At 46.2% G+C, this 19,206-nt stretch overlaps 1 protein-coding gene across 6 annotated transcripts in view; it reads left to right on the top strand.

Moving 5' to 3' along the window:
• Nucleotides 1-19,206, top strand: part of LOC106568841 (partitioning defective 3 homolog) — a 239,994-nt gene that overhangs the window by 110,603 nt on the left and 110,185 nt on the right. For 2 of the 6 annotated variants that reach the window (XM_014139554.2, XM_014139553.2), the window contains exons 6-14: nucleotides 4,765-4,847; nucleotides 5,969-6,052; nucleotides 7,473-7,598; nucleotides 9,335-9,533; nucleotides 9,635-9,827; nucleotides 13,662-13,801; nucleotides 14,056-14,172; nucleotides 16,295-16,330; nucleotides 19,102-19,155. In XM_014139554.2, the coding sequence (XP_013995029.2) occupies nucleotides 4,765-4,847; nucleotides 5,969-6,052; nucleotides 7,473-7,598; nucleotides 9,335-9,533; nucleotides 9,635-9,827; nucleotides 13,662-13,801; nucleotides 14,056-14,172; nucleotides 16,295-16,330; nucleotides 19,102-19,155 (1,032 nt within the window). The remainder of the gene's footprint in view (nucleotides 1-4,764; nucleotides 4,848-5,968; nucleotides 6,053-7,472; nucleotides 7,599-9,334; nucleotides 9,534-9,634; nucleotides 9,828-13,661; nucleotides 13,802-14,055; nucleotides 14,173-16,294; nucleotides 16,331-19,101; nucleotides 19,156-19,206) is intronic. The other 4 variants (XM_014139559.2, XM_014139555.2, XM_014139556.2 and 1 more) reach the window with 3 other exon arrangements.

Raw genomic sequence — 19,206 nt, 5'->3', positions numbered from 1 at the left:
ACTAGGGTACCATTTGGGTCGTAACCACTGCCGCTCCATGGGGAGACCGTAATCACTTCTTGGAATTCACACCCTAAACTGGTAGAAACAATGCAATATTACATAGTCAGTCAGGTCTAGAAAAATACAGCATAACATCTAAGCATATGAATATGGTATTTATTTGTACTGCGTATATGAGGTGTGTGTGATCCCACCCAACTTTGAGATGATCAAGAAGCTCATATGAAGGATTCCACCTTCGCTCTGCTCAGACTCTCATTTGGCACTGCACTCCGCTGCCGTGTGTGTGTGCGACTGTGCGTGCGTCTGTGTGTGCGTCCAGCTGATGCAGTGCCACGTCTCATATGCTTCCCATTACGTCCTGTGTCAGAACTGCCACCACCAGCCCCCCCCCCCCCGCCCCCTCCACCTGGCTGACTAGTTCTACTGATCATGTTGATTGTGTTTAAACACCAAACATCACATCTGCCGATATTTGTTGGACCAGCGCCTATGTCAACTCAGGATTCCTGTAAAAATAAGCTAAGCAGGTCTCGGGGAAGGAGTATATAGTATACCGGGACTCTGAAGTGGTAGTCCCACGAGGTCAGAGGAGGAAACCACTAAGCTACATTTATGTAGAAACGAGAGCTTGACCTCAGCAAGGAACACTTACACCCTCTCTTTTCACTCGCTGCAGGTCATTGACACATATCCCCTCTCATCTACACTCATTAAAACAGCATTTCAAATATCCGTCTTTTCTCACACTTTCTGGGACAGTATCTGAACGTTTCCCAAACGTGCCGTATCTCCACATTCTATGATTAGGCTGGTTTTGTTTACTGCAGAAGTCATTGCTATGCAGATGAATAGTCTGTGTGTCATGTTGATATGTGCTCCGTCCCTCCCCTTCGCTGCTCTGTCAGTGATTGTCTGGGTATCGGAAATGGCTGCTCGGGAATTAAGTGGATTGCAGATGGAGCTTTTGAGAGTAGAGACTGGAAATCTCATTTTGCGCCTCCGTATTGTTATTGCTCTGCTGGCTGCTCTGAAAACGGCTTAGCTGGGTGTTTTTCTTTGGGCTGGCCCTCCACTCTCATTGCCTGTTTATATACAGACAGTACACCAGGCAGCCAGTTTCCTTTGCTTTACACTGTCTGTCTCAGCCTGGGCTAAGGACACCCTGTATCCTGTCAACGTCATCCTGTCAGTGTTTTTTTGTGTTTTCAGCCAGCCGACAGGAAAGTGTGTACAGTGCATTCAGAAAGTATTCAGACCCCTTGACTTTTTCCACATTTTGTTACGTTATAGCCTTATTCTAAAATTGATGAGGAAAAACTAATTTAATCCATCTACACACTATAGAAAATATATATTTTTTTACATCTTTGCAAATGTATAAAAAATAAAAAACAAATGCCTTATTTACAAGTATTCAGAGCATTTGCTATGAGACTCAAAATTGAGCTCTACGGACAATTCCTTCGACGTCATGACTTGGTTTTTGCTCTGACATGCGCTGTCAACTGTGGGACCTTATATAGACAGGTGTGTGCCTTTCCAAAGTATTTCTAATCAATTCAATTTACCACAGGTGGACTCCAAGTTGTAGAAACATCTCAAGGTTAATGAATGGAAACAGGATGTACCTGAGCTCAATTTTGAGTTTCATAGCAAATGCTCTGAATAATGTAAATAAGGTATTTTTTAATAAAACTTTGTATACATTTGCTAACATTTCTCAACCTGTTTTCACTTTGTCATTATGGGGTATTGTGTGTAGATTGAGGAAAACAATTCATTTAATCAATTTCAGCATAAGGCTGTAACGTAACAAAATGTGGAAAAAGTCAAGGGGTCTGAATACTTTCGGAATGCGCTGTATGTAGCTAGCTAGTAGTCAACAACTTGGTATGTTGCCTTCATAATTGCCAGTCTAGCAGTAAAAATTAGGCCTGTTTACGACAGTAGCAGTGGCAATTATGTGTGTGGTATTGGCAGTCTGCTTGACTATGAGACTTAATTTAATTCACTAGTAGTTGTAATTGAATATAGTGCTCCTTAATGAGCCTAAGGACACCTGGGGCTCTCTGTATACATACTGTCTCACTTCCCCAGAAACGGAACCAAATCTAGCCTTAAAGCTAGAATCCTCAATTGAAACGATAGCAAAGCGGACACCCCGTCCTGTGTTGTGGTTAAAAAGCTGAGGGGTGGGCCTGGAGAAATGCAATCACTCTCAAATTCATAGACTATAGCTATGGATACAGGGACTGACCATCCGTGATAGTTTAAACCAGGCTACACAGTCTTTGTTTACATTATTTACAAACATTGTAAAACAAGCTATAATTTTGTATTTTGGGTTCTGATGAAGTATGACAGTTGTCCTAAGCCCGTGAGGCATTTATAAGTTATATTCCTGAATGGGCATATATAATGCATTTTTAAGTCAAAAAATGTATGTAGCGACTAAGGATTCCAGCTTTAAGAGGGGTTTCCTGAGAGGGGTCACCAAGCCAGTGACACAGTACCTGCTTGCCAGGTCTCTCCCTATTAGATTTATTAAAGACTCCTGTAGGTATTTGAAGGCTTGTGTGTGTGTGTGTGTGTGTGTGTGTGTGTGTGTGTGTGTGTGTGTGTGTGTGTGTGTGTGTGTGTGTGTGTGTGTTTCCGTGTCTCTGTGGGTGCGTGTCTGTGTGTGTCCGTAAACAATCAGCAGTCCATTTCCAGCAGGAGCACACTTCATTAAGTACAGTCTGCCCTTCTGCTACACAGGCCACTTAATTTACACTGAGAGCTAGATGGGGGGGGGGGACAGACTTGGATTGATTTTACTATTCAAATTGAATGAGCCCACAGGCCCAAGTGTCGTTGGGGTAGATCACTAAGATGAGGAAACAAACAATGACTCGGCTGAGAAAGAAAACTCGGCATGTCCTGTGATAAAGGGAGTAGTGCCATTTGGGACTCAGCCACGGCCTGCGCTACCTACCTACCTGTCTTGTCTTCCCAGTAGCCATTAAACCCCAGGCCTGACTTGCAGATGTAGTGTTCTAACCACTTGGTTAGATTGGGAGGAAATGTACGTCCTGTTGGCACAGGAGGAGGGTAGTGCCATGTTGTGTTTTTAAGTGACTTTTGACAGTTAAATCTAATGTGAAGTCTTGAAAGTCTCTTGTACTTGCTGTAGGGTTATTTAGTATGCTGTATATGGGTATCTGAAGTGCAAACTGTCATATTTGAGTCACTCATATCACTATCAAGTATCAACCACCAACTTGAGCCAGCAATAGCCAGCAGCAATAACCAGAAGAATGTGTATCTACTGTAGTTTGATCAAATGATGTTAGGTTGTGCAGACAACATATTTGAGTCACTCAAATCACTGGTAAGTCCCAACCACCATCTTGAGCCAGATGCTGGGTGGGTGGGTGCGTTGGGGGGACCTATTGCCCCGAGCCGATAGTTTAATGATGGAGAACAGACAGTGTCTGCAACGTTCCCCTCAACATTCGCTCCCTGTCCCCGTGCCTTGCCTGGGGGGGAAAGACAATGTCTGCATCCCAAATGCCACACTATTTCATTTTATAGGCACTTCTTTTGACCAGGGCCCACTGTGCAGGTTAGCAAAATGGAATTGTCACTCAATGAATAAAACAGAAGTCCTTAGAGAAGCTGCTATTGAAATGTGGCAGTGGGACTCGCCTGAGGCACCTGTGATGGTGAATGTGATTCACATCCTCTTCAAGTAACATAGTGTTGTCTTGGGGAATAAAATGTGAATATTGTATTTTTCTTTACCTTTTCATAAATATCAGCCTCTGTCTGTTTCTTTCTTTGGAGAAAGGCTGCGCTCCTCTTTCTCGGTCTACACAATATCATTTACGTGTAACCCACGGCGTCTCAAACCCGTTTATCTCGTTCAGAAACCAATTAACAACCCATAACTCCTGTTAAGCATAGGACACGTTTCTATGAGACATGCTCTGTAGCCGCTGTGAGCTTAGTCTGAAGGACAACAGGACTGTGGTTCAGACAGGCAGCATAGCCCCCACCACTGTATGTCCCCCCTCTCGGCAGCAAACGGTGTACTGTCATGGCAACAATGACGGTCTAACCGTATAACCGACGGTTATGGATGAAGAACGTCATGAAAATCAAATAAGTCATGACGGGTAAAGAAAAACAACCGGCATCTAAAATGTCATGCCCTAATTTTTAATTCTGAGGCGAGCTGTTGCCGTGGCTGCTGTTGCCGTGGCTGCTGTTGCCGTGGCTGCTGTTGCCGTGGCTCCTCCGCCTTCTCTGGTGTCGCTGTCGGCTCTCTCGCGTGCGCTCTCTAGGTCTCCTGAGTCACTCCGGAGTCCTGGCTCTACTGAGACAGAAGACATACAGTACAATAGGAACAATGTCCAGAGTCGGGGCACAGTGAGAGATGGCAGACTGAGGGTTAATAAGGCTTTGTTCATTTTCAAAGGAGAGCCAGTCATGTCTCCCTGGCCATTTCTTTCAGGTTTGAATAGCAGCAAATACACCGGCTCTAACAGGGACTGTTATGTAGGTTTACCTGTCTGTTGGGTCACGTTTCCTACCGTTTTTGAATGATTTAAACTGTACCACTCATTTCGGCGTGGAATGGAACATCGTTCAACGTCTGTTCCAATAGGACTCCGGAGGCTTGGTTTGATGGGATGTCCAAGTGCTGTCACAGACATCCTATAAATCAGTATAGGAGTTCTATATGTAATTCTATGGCTGTTGTCTTGTGTTTTTCAGGATGAGGAGGAGGAGAACAATAGGATCGAGCCGATTGGCCGAGCTGATTCCTGTATGGACCACACCCCTCTGAGGTCCCTAGAGTAAGTTCCTCACAAAGTTGTCCAATTACAGATAGAGGACTATACGTCCCAATTGGCACCCTATTCCCTATATAGAATTACGGAATATAGCCCACTATATAGTGAATAGCTTGCAATTTGGGATATGTCCAGGGCTTTTGGGCCTGCCTCTGCCTCAACCTCACTACCTCTCTGATCACCTGATGTTGATCACTAACATGTAAAGGAAGTAGCATTCACACGTAGCAGGGGAACGAGTGCCAGTTAACTACCTAAAACCTCTGAGCTGAACCTAACCAAACACCACTGCTGCTATCGTTTCTTCTCCATGTTGTAATTCATGTCAATAATATTTCTAGATTCAGGACAGGTAATATTTCATTCAGCAGGTTCGGAGAAAATCTTTTTAAACCCCTGGCTAACGTTGGTTGTGGAACTCGAGTAAACCAAACACCATCATCAACCATAAAACTGACCCACGTGCTGATCCATTGGCATGGCGATATTAATAACTCTTATTGTTTTCTGACTGTCATTAACTCTCTTGCATGCCTCCAGTCTAATGTGCAGGTACAGTATGTCGTTGATATTATTTCACCCAATAAGGACGGTTTCTCCACCTCTCAAAACAGTACAGTGATGTTGTTCGTATGCATAGTTCCTTTATCCTACAGGAAACAGAAACGCATCTGAAGGCACCAAGCTATGGAAAGTCAATGGGTTACAGGTCAAAGAACACAAGAACAACAATGTTTAAAAACACCTTTGATACAATTTTCTGAATATAACTATCAAATCTAAATCTAAATAATATCTGGGGGAAAAATCGAAATCTGAAAGACCATCTGAAGGTTTAGAAATATATGTATAGATATATATATGATATGTACACACAGTATTACTGGAAACCTACCTTGACACTCCTTAGATCTGGGTTCTGAATGATGCGTTTCTGTCACCTGGGATGTGGGGAGAAGCCCTGGTGTGACGTTCATCCCTAGTGCTTCAGACAGACGTGTTTTTTTTATTCATTTCTGCCTGCTCCGTTTGTTATGGTTTCTTCCCCCTTCCTTACTTCCAGTTGTTTTGCCCGTATATGGTTTCACCCTCTCACCCCCTCCTCATCCATCATTGTCTCACAGTGACATTGTAAAGCTGGTAGAAGTCTCCAATGATGGCGGGCCCTTGGGGATCCATGTAGTACCTTTCAGTGCCCGGGACCGCAGGTAAAGCCTTCCCACTATTACAGCACCTGACAGACAGGCAGCAGGCTCACTGACGCTATGCAGGCCTGACACTGGGAGGGAGTACGAGGGAGGGAGGGGGGGGGGGGCAGACAGACGAGGGAGGGAGAGCGAGCGCTTAGTCTGCCATGGCCCCTGCATCCTCCTCATGTGCCACAGGACAACACACACACTACACATGGTCCTACACCTCATACACGTCATGCTCACACATCATGAAGTGATTAGCTAGTTTACAGTGATCAATCATGGTTGTTCAGTGTTTGCAGGTGACTGTCATGTTCCTCCGTGAGTCCCGTCTGAAGGTTGCGTCATACACATTTCAGTCTTCGTACGTCTCAGAAGAATCATTCATTTACTGGTCTTGCACTTATGTCCACTAGCACAGAGCTAGGTTTACAGTTCCTGGTCCCCAATCTGTTTGTGCTGTCATGTCAACTCCTTGTCTTGCCAAACAGGACAAGAAGTGGCAAGGAGTGGCATGACAGCATAAACAGACTGGTACCCAGGCTAGCTTATTCCCTCCAGATTCAGAGAATCTTCCAGCCGAAGTTCTGGAAAAGTGGGGGATTTTGGGAAAGGCACGGCATCTCACAGTGTGTCTACATATCTGTGAATAAAAAGTTATGTTTGAATAGTTTTAGCACGTTTATGGTAATTTGGTTGATTTACATTGAACCCTGGCCTACTCGGTATTCAATATTTCAGCGAAGTCAGCATTGTTTAGCAGTCAGGAAGCCTGGAGGAGGTTTACTATGGCGGATTACTGCACTGACAGCCGTCAAAACCGGAGGGCTTCCCGAACTCAAATGTGACGGAGCAGCATTTCTCTAAGTCCTACGTCTTACTGTCGACCTGACCATTTCTCCCGTCAGAATGATAATGTTTGGCATTTGGCAGTTCAGTCAGGAGCTAAACTTGGAATTCAGGTAAGAGAAAAACCAAGCACACCTCGCTATAGCAACTACACCCATGCACTTACTGTTTTGGAAGACCGAAGAAAATACACTTTCATTGAGTCACCAGAATTAGAACTGACAAACATAACGCCACAAATAGTCCCTCTCATATCTCACACCCACTTAGCCAGAAAAAAATAAAATAAATGTATGCACTCACTAATTTAAGTCACTCTGGTTAAGACGCCTTAAATGCTAAATGCCTAAAAAGGAAATGAAAACCGTACACCAACCAGTGTTAGCCAGTGGCCTCAGTGAGGATGCAGATGACATGAAGCACATGCTGCTACAGTAAAGTGTTGGTCATGTAGAGCCTAGACGTTTGCTGTAAAGCTGCAGTAGATCTCTTCCCAGGCCTGCTCTGAGTCTCATTTTCAACCCTGAGGCCTCTTGCACAGCTGCCCAGCAGCATTGCACCAACGTCTGCTTCTGAATGTTTCCAGGACTCTAGGCCTGTTGGTCAAGCGCCTGGAGAGGGGAGGCAAGGCGCAGGAGCAGGGTCTGTTCCAGGAGAACGACTGCATCGTGCGCATTAATAATGGAGACCTGCGGAACATCCATTTTGAACAGTAAGACACCTGTATCTACCGAGCCGGGGTGGACCACCGGGTCCTGAGCCCCCTGCCCACCCGCCAGTCCCTCCCCTGCTCCTCTCCCTCCATCTCCTCTCCACGGCTCTGTTGCCACCGCTGTCTGTTGCAAAGCTAACCTCGTTCCTGTTTGACTCCTCCTAGGTTGATCCTACTGTTTGGGTCTTGGTAAAATGGAGGCTGGCTGCCGTTCCTCTCAGCCTCTGTCCTCTCCATACCTTCAACCCTTTCTATATCCCCATATATCTATCAGCTCCATCGGCTGCTGTGAATACTAACCCCTCCCTGTTTGACTCTTAGGTCAAGCCTACCTTCAGTAGGCGCTACCTACTCAGCATCCATTCCTTTGTCTCGCAGCTCCATTGTCTCCCTCACTACCACTGCTTAACTTCCATAGCTTCTGGTTTTCAGCGATCTGTCTCTCTCTCTCTCTCTCTCTCTCTCTCTCTCTCGTCCTCAGCTCCTCTGTCTGACCAGATCCTAACACCCTAGCTAACTGCTGCTGCCTCCCATCCCACTCTGCTGCAGATACTGTTCCATAGAAATAGAATGAGTACTTCCTGCTTTCCGCCTGTGGGTACACTCAAAATGGCCTGCCATTATGGTGTCATTGACTTGAATGGGGAGCCCATTCTATTCATTGTAGCTAAAGCTTCTGAATACAGTGTTAAGTCTCTCTTTCTACTCTGTGGTCTACTGTATGTCTGTCGTCAACAACGGGCTGTTCCAGGTTTTGTGCTTTTCAGAAGCACAGGCACTACTGTCATGGACTTTCTGTGCGCGCACACTCACTCACAATAAACCTATGCCTATACTATAGCCCTCCCAGCCCCTTCCTTAAAGATATAACATATAAGCTTTTCTGACATTTAGCATGTGTAAAACTGTCTGTTTTCATATCTTTAATTCAACCCCAGTAAATAACCTGGGATGGGAAACAGATTACATCCTGTCTGGGACTTTATCTAGCCTGAAATTGGGAAGTCACTGGGCAATATCCATTTCCTTTGGGGATTTTATTAGTGGCTGGGAAAACAGCTAGGAATCTTGGCAAGGAATTGCAAGGTCATTGGGAGTGGGGTTATGATGTCTGTTCAGCTTTTTTTTTGGAGAGTGGAGATGTCTACATCCCAAATAGCACCCTATGCCCTATATAGTACACTGCTTTTGCCCAGAGCCCTATAGCCCCTGGCCTAGGGTGCCATTGGGAGCACATCCGAGATGACTAGCAAAGTCAACTTTACTGTACTGTGACAGGTGTGGATAACAAGACTCCTGCTACGGCAACATTGCACTCAATAGATGTTTACAGTTCACACCTACCTTACCTCATGTTGAAGGGGTTTAAAAGGATTTCTCTCCAATCATTCTATGAAAAGCCCATTCCTTTCATCTGTAGCCAATTGAGGGATTACATGATAAAACCTGGCAAACCTTTTCTAAAGCTGTACATGGTTACTTTCAACAGGCTTTAATCACATATACACAGTGCAGGTGGACCACCACTAGTGTATAGTGTGTAACTTGTCTGCATGATCCACCAGCCCTGTTTTGACTGTAGGGTTGCAAAATGCCAGTAACTTTCCCAAAACCTCCTGGTTTTGGATGATTCAGGATAACCTGCTTTTATTTCACATGATTCCCGGAATCGTCCAACAGGATTTCCAGAACACCAAAGGATTGTTGACTGTTGTTTTGGTTCTGCCTACCCTCAGAGCCCAGAACATGTTCCGCCAGGCCATGCGTTCCCCGGTCATCATGTTCCACGTGGTTCCCAACCTGATGAAGGCCCAGTATGAGCAGCTGTCACACAGCGAGAGGAACCCCAACGTGGCCTACTCTGGACGTTTCAGCCCCGACTCGCTAGCTAGCGAGAGAGGCAGCACCACCTCAGGCCTGGACCACACCCCACAGGTCTCGCTCTGTTTTTCTATATTTCCTGTCGTTGCTTTTAGAATGCAAGGCACATTCCTGTGAAACCAGACAATAAAATACTGTCTTATCTTAATTCACAGTCCCGTGGTCCCCATCCCCACCATCACCCGGAGCAGGGCGACGCCTACACCCCTATACCCCACCCCCATGGGGGCTCCATGGGCAAGCCCCCATCCGGCCACGCCCCCTCCCCTCACAGGGTGTTAAACTCAACCCCCACGGCGGGATTCACCAAAAAGGTTGGCAGGAGACTCAACATCCAGCTCAAGAAAGGTCAGCATCCAACACACACACACACACACACACACACACACACACACACACACACACCCTAAAGATCAGCATCTGTTTAACCTCAGGAGGGCCGTGAGCTTTTCCTGACTGTGGCCATCCCAAGGCCCATAGTTTTTTTCCTCCAGGTCAGTTCATGTGTTCAGGAAAAGGTCCTGGTCCTACATATTGAATGGAGAATGAATCCATTCTTCACAGAGGTGGTTTGTGATTAGCCCGACAGAGAAAGCATCGCTGTAATCCTTTCCAGCCATGGTGGGTCTGAGAAAATTGCCTTCTTTCCTTCCCTCATTCTAAGAATTTAGCTTCTCAGCCTGTCAGAAGAGAAATAACTAGTGTTTAGGTTTGTGTGATGAAGTTGTATGAATACATTATTCTTCTTTTTGGGACTTCAAAGAAGATGTTGTCAAATTGTTTGGCTCAAAAGATATATTCATATTATTACAGTCACTTCAAAATAAATACATACATACAGTACCAGTCAAAAGTTTGGACACACCTACTCATTCAAGGGTTTTTCTTTATTTTTACTTTTTAATAATAGTGAAGACATCAAAACTATGATATACCACATATGGAATTATGTAGTAAGCAAAAAAGTTTTAAACAAATGAAAATCTATTTCATATTTGAGATTCTTCAAAGTGCCACCCTTTGCCTTGATGACAGCTTTGCACACTCTTGGCATTTTCTCAACCAGCTTCACCTGGAATGCTTTTCCAACAGTCTTGGAGTTCCCACATATATGCTGAGCACTTGTTAGCTGCTTTTCCTTCACTCTGCGGTCCAACTCATCCCAAACCATCTCAATTGGGTTGAGTTCGGGTGATTATGGAGACCAGGTCATCTGATGCAGCATTCCATCACTCTCCTTCTTGGTCAAATAGCCCTTACACAGCCTGGATGTGTGTTTTGGGTCATTGTCCTGTTGAAAAATAAATTATAGTCCCTAAGCACAGACCAGATGGGATGGTGTGTCACTGCAGAATGCTGTGGTAGCCATTCTGGTTAAGCGTGCCTTGAATTCTAAATAAAACACAGACAGTGTCACCAGCAAAGCACCATCACACCTGCTTTATGATGGGAACCACACATGCGGAGATCATCCGTTCACCTACTCTGCGTCTCACAAAGAAATGGTGTTCGGAAACAAAAATTGCAAATTTGGACTCATCAGACCAAAGGACAGATTTCCAACGGTCTAATGTCCTTTGCTCGTGTTTCTTGGCCCACCTGTTAATTGAAATGCATTCCAAGTGACAACCTCGTGACAGCTTTGCATTCTCTCAGACTGCTTCATCAAGGCAAAGGGTGGCTACATTGAAGAATCTCAAATATAAAATATATTTGCAGTTGTTTAACACTTTTTTGCTTACTTTTCTAAATGTTTTATTTAACTAGGCAAGTCAGTTAAGAACAAATTCTTATTTACAATGATGGCCTACCCCAGCCAAACCCTAACCCGGACGACTCTGGGCCAATTGTGCGGCGCCCTATGGGACTCCAAATCACGACCGGTTGTGATACAGCCTGGAATCGAACCAGGGTCTGTAGTGACGCCTCTGGCACTGAGATGCCGTGCCTTAGACCGCTGCGCCACTCAGGAGCTTTATTGCTACGTGTTATTTCATAGTTTTGATGTCGTCGCTATTATTCTACAATGTAGATAACAAAATAAAGAGAAACCCTGGAATGAGTAGGTGTGTCCAAACTTTTGACTGGTACTGTATGGGTCAGACTCACTCCAGTTCTGTGAGGGTCTGGTACTGTACGCTTCTCATTGCTCTTTTAATGAACAGACACACACATTAGAATCTTTCAATGTAGCCTTCAACGTCAACAAAGATGGCCGAAAGGCCTCCCACTTTTGCCTGAAACGGTAGAGAGAAAATGTGTTGCCGATCCAGATTGATCCATTCATTCCTAATTCAACACATCTCTGGAGTGTATGTAGTGACTGACAGCTGGACAGAGTTGGCACAGCACAGGCCTCTGCAATAGGAGACACACAGTCAGGCAGGGTAGGCAGGCCATAGGAGACCAGTTGTGTGTGCCGGCACGGGCAACTGGGGGAGACAGAGGGCTTGTTGCTAGGCAGCCAATCGTCTGCGTAGTGTACATTGTGTCAAAAGGCATGTATTGCACACTAGCACTGTGTAGGGATCTCTTCACTGCCCTGGCCAGGTATGATGTATATGTCCCAAACAGCACCCTATTTGCTATAGTGCACTATTTTTGACCACGGCCCATAGGGCTCAGTGCACTACTTTTGACCAATGTAGGGAATAGAGTGCCTTTTATACAGTCCCCACAGACCACATCCAGGTGTGTATCATGCTATTAGGTTTTTATTCACTTCCTTTTGAGAGGAGGCCTACATAAACATAGCACTGTTAATAACATCCACGGCCTCTGGCTTGTTTGTTGTGTTTTGAGTGCAGCAGACTGAACCTTATTTGGTGGATAGATTTAGTTGGTTTGTTGACATCTTAAAGGGATACTTCAGGATTTTGGCAATGAAGACCTTTATCTACTTCCCCTGAGTCTGATACCATTTTTATGTCTGTGTGTGCAGTTTGAAGGAAGTTGCTTACTAGCTTTTAGCCCAATGACTTCCAGTCATTGCGCTAATGCTAGTTAGCTTTTGTGCTAAAGCTAGTTAGCAACTTTCTTCAAACTGCACTCACAGACATAAAAATGGTATCCACGAGTTAATCTGACTTTGGGTAATTAAATAGAGGGCTTTTTTTTGCAGAAATCCCGACGTATCCCTTTAAGATGTCAACAAAACAAACTCACTGGCCTTTGCACAAAACCCAAACTTTAACACAATCAATCTGGGATATTAGAAAGACTGAGCTAACGTGTCTTGAAAGATCCAGTGTACCATATGAAACACATTCATGCGAATGCCATTTACCAGTAACTATAATACATGTCCGTCCTATGGTGGGAAGTTGATTGGCTTATTGACATGGAGGGGATTTAGATTGCTCTGAAACAGAATCCTCAAGAGTGTTCTCGAATCCTCTTTGTGTTTGCCTTGCTTGCATTACCATACACAGCTCAGACAGTCAGACAGAGGGATTAGGCTTGGCAGACATTCTCCTAATGATCGGACTGTGGTGCCGGCGGGAGAGGAGAGCGAGATACCATCCTCAACCTCTGGACTCTGATTCAGGCCGGGAGGATTCCGCAGGTCAACACTGCGTTTTGTCTCAACCTTTCATACTAGCTGTCCAGAATCCTTCCCATGTTGCATTTCCACTTTGTAATGCCTTTAGGCCATGTCTGAATACCCATATTTGCATTGTAAATAGGCTTTTTGTGTATGCGAATTGAAAATGTCTTATAGTAAGTGAAATTTCGAACATTTTAGTATGCTTTAAATTCCAGGATGTCATAGCCATTTTGGCTTTACATCTAGAAATCGCTGCATGCTATTGAGGAAGAGAATTGTCTTTTCCGACCCACGTGTTTGACGACAGCTGATAATCAAGAGAAGGGAACGCAAAATGAACAGATGGCGGAAAGCAACGCAATTGCAAATTAGATTACACATTCTCGGTATGGGTGAGCCTAGTACGTTGATATTTGTTGCTTACTGCATACATTTCCACTAAACAGTACGTTCTAAATGGTATATAGTATGATTAATACACAGTATGTCGTTTTAGTAAGTAGTAGGCAAGACAGATTTCAAACACAGCCAGAATGTCTTGCTGCTGTGTAGATCTGACTGTACCTGTGTTATGAGGGGAGTCAAAATGTGACCGGCATTCTCGCGCGTACACATCCTCCTGTTTCGTCTCTTAGGTCCAGAGGGTCTGGGTTTCAGCATCACTTCGCGCGACGTCCCCATCGGCGGCTCGGCGCCCATCTACGTGAAGAACATCCTGCCCCGAGGCGCTGCCATCCAGGACGGACGCCTCAAAGCTGGAGACAGGCTGCTGGAGGTGAGACCTGACACCAGGGGATACATCAGTAAAACGCTCTCGTTGTCTGGTCGCCCTGTTTCTACATCTCTGTTCCCAATGGTTTATGTTGTGTTAGCCTCTAATACGGCGTGAGGTCTGGCTCTTGTTTAGGCTCATAATAGTGTCTTGGTGGGATCAGTTCAAGTGAATGGCAGCGTGTTCCTCATTGTGGGATTTAGGGGTCAAAATCGGAATGTGAATCTGTATGTTACTAATTGCCGTACGTGTTCCAGGTGAATGGAGTGGACTTGGTTGGTCGGACCCAGGAGGAAGTGGTCGCTCTGCTGAGGGCCACGCCTATGGGAGGAGCTGTGGGGCTGGTGGTGCTACGACAGGAGGAGACCTTCCTGGTAGGTCTCTCTGCTCCCCTAAGACCGCGGTCTCTACATTCCCTCCTCTCTAGGATACTGAGTCCCCGTTTGTCATAATGTCCCCTACTCTCAGGAAAGTGTGTGTGTACATCAATATGCATGTCGTTGGGACCTGTGGTTTGTGTGCGTCTTATATCCTGTCACGGTTAATCTCCCAAGTTCCCCAGTAAGTATTGTGTTTTCTTTCCATTCTCCTCCTCACACAACATGCCAGTGCAGCATGCAGATTGATTGTGCTACTCTGGCACGGCGCTACGCTCTATTATCCCGGGGTACGTCCCAAATGGCATCCTATTCCCTACGTGGTGCACTACTTTTGATCAGAGCCCTGTGGATCCTGGTCAAATGTAGTGCACTATGTAGGGGGTAGGGCACCATTTAGGATGCAGTCCCTGATCCAAGTATTCTCGGTGGGAACCTGTAGCGCTCCGCTCCCTCAGAACAAATTGGATAGATTGATGGATGGGTGAGAAAGCGGGCAGGTTAGGGACAGACTGAGAAATGCACTTGTTGTTGGGTGGAATATCAATCAGATTCAGAACCCACACCCCCCCATCCTGGTCAAAAGTAGTGCACTAAATAGGGAATAGGGTGCCATTTGAAACGCAGCCATGGTGTGTTGTCAGAGTGACTAGAGGGTGACTACTCAGTTTGAGATTATAATGGCTCATGCCATGTAATGTGTTTATATAAGACACTCCGTGTGTTTTTAATTTGTTTTAATTGAAAGGTTTTGTCAATACACATGTTTTTTTAATGAAACAACACATCTGGGGTTCTGTTAGTGTGTCTGATGAAAGGAATAGGGAGAGTTAATGCTGGGGTTATTGCTGAGGTCTAAATCATAGTGCTTGTGTTCCAAATGGCACCCTATTACCTACCAAAGTGCACTACTTTTGACCATGGGCCCTGGTCAAAAGTAGTGCACTATAAAGGGAATAGGGTGCCATTTGGAGCGCAGGCAGTGCCTCTGAGGTTGATCAGTAGTTATTACCCAAGTCACTGGCTACTATACGATCTCCCAACCAAACCGCCAGTATGCTTCTTTAACACCCGGGCTGTTGCACCAGGCTGAGTTATAGAACAGAGTAGCACTTAAATCCCCCCTGTTGTGATAATAATGGGCCAGAGTTTTCTCCTCTCACCATTAGTGGATCCCAGCCATCAGCACCAGCACCCAACAGCAGGTTCAACCAACCCCCCACCCCCAACAGTGACAGTTATTACAACTGAAGACACACACACCCTATTGGCTGGCTGTCACTCTGGGCCAATCGTTCTGGCCGGGCTGAGTTAGATGTTGAGCCCAGGGGCGTTCATCCAGGCCTCATCGAGATCAATACTCATCTTTTGATTAGTCCAGAGCCTTTCTTTCACTCAGGAGGATGTGTCCCAAATGGAACACCCTTTTCCCGATGGGCCCCGGTCAAAAGTAGTGCACTATGTAGGGAGTAGGGTGCCATTTGGGACGCAAGCTAGAGATATCTGTCTGCTATCTCGTCTGACACACATGACGGGGGGGGTATAAATATTACACAGCAGAGAGAGAACTGCTTCTACCCCCGGGGGGACACAGGCCTGGTTCTTCTGACTCTAGTAGTGGGGAAGAGAGCAGGAGCAGCTTCTCTGTGTTATTCCCAGCCCCCAGGCGATGATTACTGATATGCTGGTAATATCCACAGAAGGGCTATAGTGGTACATGTGAGTATGTAGTTTGGTAAAGAAATGCACTCTGTTGGAATGTGTGAACACTGGGAAGCCCACTTCTACTGCACAGTCTACAGTAGGTCAATGGATGATGATTATTAGACATGCTAGTTTGGATTTCTGTCAGTCGACTCCAGGGGTATTCAAATGTGAGCCTGGAGGTCCAGAGAACTGCTGGGTTTCTGTTCTACCTGAACAATGAATTGGACCCACCTGGTGTCCCAGGTGTAAATCAGTCCTGAAGAAGAAGATGAACATCAGCAGTGGAACTGGCTTCAAGGTCCACATTTGGATTTGCCTGATGTGCTCCTCCCTCAGTTAGATTTGATGTACGGTGTTGCTGCAAACGTGTCATTGACCACTGTTGTTTCTTCTGCCACCCTGTTTCCTCTAGAATGCAGAGCCCCAGATGCAGAGCCCCAGAGATTTGGTAAGAGTCACCCAAACCCTATGTTGACCTGTTACCTGTCCCCTACACTGAGTCAGTGGAGGCTGGTGAGGGGAGGATGGCTCATGATAATGGTTGGAATGATTGGAATGGTATCAAATATCAAGAAACCATTCGTTCTCTTCCAGCCAATACTTTGAGCCTGTTCTCCGCTAATGCCACCGCTGTCCCTGACCCACCCACCCCGGCTGCCTCTGCTTGACACCCTGCCTGGCTCCTGTAGCATGTTGGCCTGCCACACTGCTTGAGTAGAGGGGAACTTACTTGGTCTAAAGAAGGGGGGGATCTCCATGCATCAACCTACACTGGCAGAGAACATAGCTGTACTCTCAACAGTACTTTGTAGGACGGCAGCCAAAACTCCCAAGACTACGCACTTCACTTCCAGTGCAGGTTGTCCTCTGCTTTGCCTGTTAGTAACGTGGGAGATATTTTCAGCTGTGTAAATGTCAAGCGTCGACCGTTGTCAAAAGTGATTCATGTATGATGGTGTGCAGTCAAACAAAGTGTACTTTATTGCACAGTTCTGCGTGTCCCGTTATGCGCTGGTGTAGGAGTTCAGTGGGGCGCTGTAGAGGAGGGTGTATTTTCACTACTCAAAGAATCTGCTCAGGGACACGCCCGGTGATGCAGTGCCATTAACAACCTGGCCACACTCATAGATGACTTTCTCTGAATGCAGTCGAATGCTCGTTGTGCTGTTTGACTTTGTCTGGGGACACTCGGAGATCATTTGCATGGCTTTCACGTTGCTCTCAACTGATGAGAGAAACCTCATCGGAGACTGATCCGCTGTGTAGTAGGACTGTATTTAAACATAGAATTGGGTCCTTGTTGTTTTCACCACCTCTTTTTATTTTGTTTAACCTTTATTTAACAAGGCAGAGGGTTTGTTTATACTGGGTTGTTACACTATCAAGGGGATTCATTATGAACAATGTCAGACAGCCGTTCTCAAGCGTTATTGACCAGCTGATTTGGTGCTTCCGTGACGTGTTCAGTTTGCTCCTCAATTCACGCTCCTCGGTTGGAGAGCGAAGGTAGCAGGCTAGAGTGGGCGTTCCACGTTCCCTGTGCTCCTGTGATACCTGACAGCTGCCTGCATTCATGGTTCTTATAAGCGCGGTCTGTGGCCAAATGGAGAACGGTCTCGGTTATGATCCCAGCTGGCATATCAAACCCATCGTCCCTTCGTCTCCTGATGATCTAACTATGGGTTTACTTCATGGTGGTCCTTCCCTTTCCAGTAAACCATTCATACCAGACCAGGAGGTGTGTCATTTTGGAACGGCTCCGGAGTGTTATCGTTGTGCTCAGATGAGACACCATCCAGAGTTGGGCACCTTAGATCCCTGAGTAATCTCTCAGTCCTGTGTGATTCTACAAGCCTCGCCAATGAATTCCTTTATAAAGGTGGCCTACACGTTGTAGACCTTAGATCTCAAGGCAGTCTCTCTCGCTATCTCTCGCTATCTCTCTCTCTCTCGCTATCTCTCTCTCTCTCGATATCTCTCTCTCGCTATCTCTCTCTCGCTATCTCTATCTCTCTCTCACTATCTCTCTCTCGCTATCTCTATCTCTCTCGCTATCTCTCGCTCTCTCTCGCTCTCTGCTCTCTCTCTCTCGCTCTCTCTCGCTATCTCGCTATCTCGCTATCTCGCTCTCTCTCGCTATCTCTCTCTCTCGCTATCTCTCTCTCTCGCTATCTCTCTCTCTCGCTATCTCTCTCTCTCTCTCGCTCTCTCGCTCTCTCGCTCTCTCTCTCTCGCGCTCTCTCTCTCTCGCTCTCTCTCTCGCGCCCTCTCTCGCGCGCGCTCTCTCTCTCTGTCGCTCTCTCTCTGTCTGTCTTTGTCTCTCTCTGTCTCTCTCTCTCATGTATGATTTTACAATCCTCGCCAATGAATCCCTTTGTTCTCTCCTTCCCGGCATATTCCCTCCATAATGGGCTCCACAATTATACACAGCAGATGTTATCTCTTGTTAGAGGCTTTGTTCCACACAACTCTCAACAACACATGAACTTCACTGTTCTGTTGTGGTGCCAGGCAGACAGCAGCACTGAGGCTCTGATACTAGTACAGAACATGGGCTCTGGTCAAAAGTAGTGCACTATATAGGGAATAGGGTGCCATTTGGGAATCAGTCTGTGTTTCCGGGTAGGAGACACAGACGTTTTAGCGCATTAGCCCCCCCATCTCATCTGAATGGCCCTCCTCCAGTATCTGGATGGGGGGAGACTGGGGGACAGGGGAACAAAGCTAAGAGCTCCAAACGGCACGCTCTCTCTGTACTGGACCAATTAACCCGAGGCCTCACTTGAAGCCATAGCAGCCTGCAGCCACTCTCCCATCCCCCCTCTCACTAAAACAGGTCGAACACACAGAGACAATAGGCAACATCACCTTGACCCTCAACATGAATTAGCTCAGCACTTTGGCAACGTTAATAATTAATAAACATATAATCGCTGTTAATAATTGATTATCTCTCTGTGTGAGGTAGGTGGGGGGGGGGCTGCCGTTACCCAGAGGTGCATGCTATTGTTGACACTATGGGCCCTGGTCAAAAGTAATACACTATATAGCCAATAAAGTGCCATTTGAGATGCACCCATGAACAAGGTTAGTTGCCACTCCTGCTGACATGCTTGGGGTTTGTTGCTTGTGTGGCCTTGGTACCATGGAATGACGGGCCTGCGGTGGTCTCTGGTGTGTGTGGAATGTAACCACAGGTCTGACTGTTCCCCTCTCCAGCGTCGCTCGGTGAGGGAGGCCCTGTCGGCCACGGAGCCCCACTGGCTGACTGAGGTAACCACCCACAACAGTGTGTGCGTCCCAAATGGCACCCGTGTCCCTATA

The sequence above is a fragment of the Salmo salar genome, chromosome ssa14, assembly GCF_905237065.1.
Source record: "Salmo salar chromosome ssa14, Ssal_v3.1, whole genome shotgun sequence".
In the NCBI taxonomy this organism is placed as follows: domain Eukaryota; kingdom Metazoa; phylum Chordata; class Actinopteri; order Salmoniformes; family Salmonidae; genus Salmo; species Salmo salar.
This window is presented reverse-complemented; position numbering and strand designations above follow the sequence as displayed.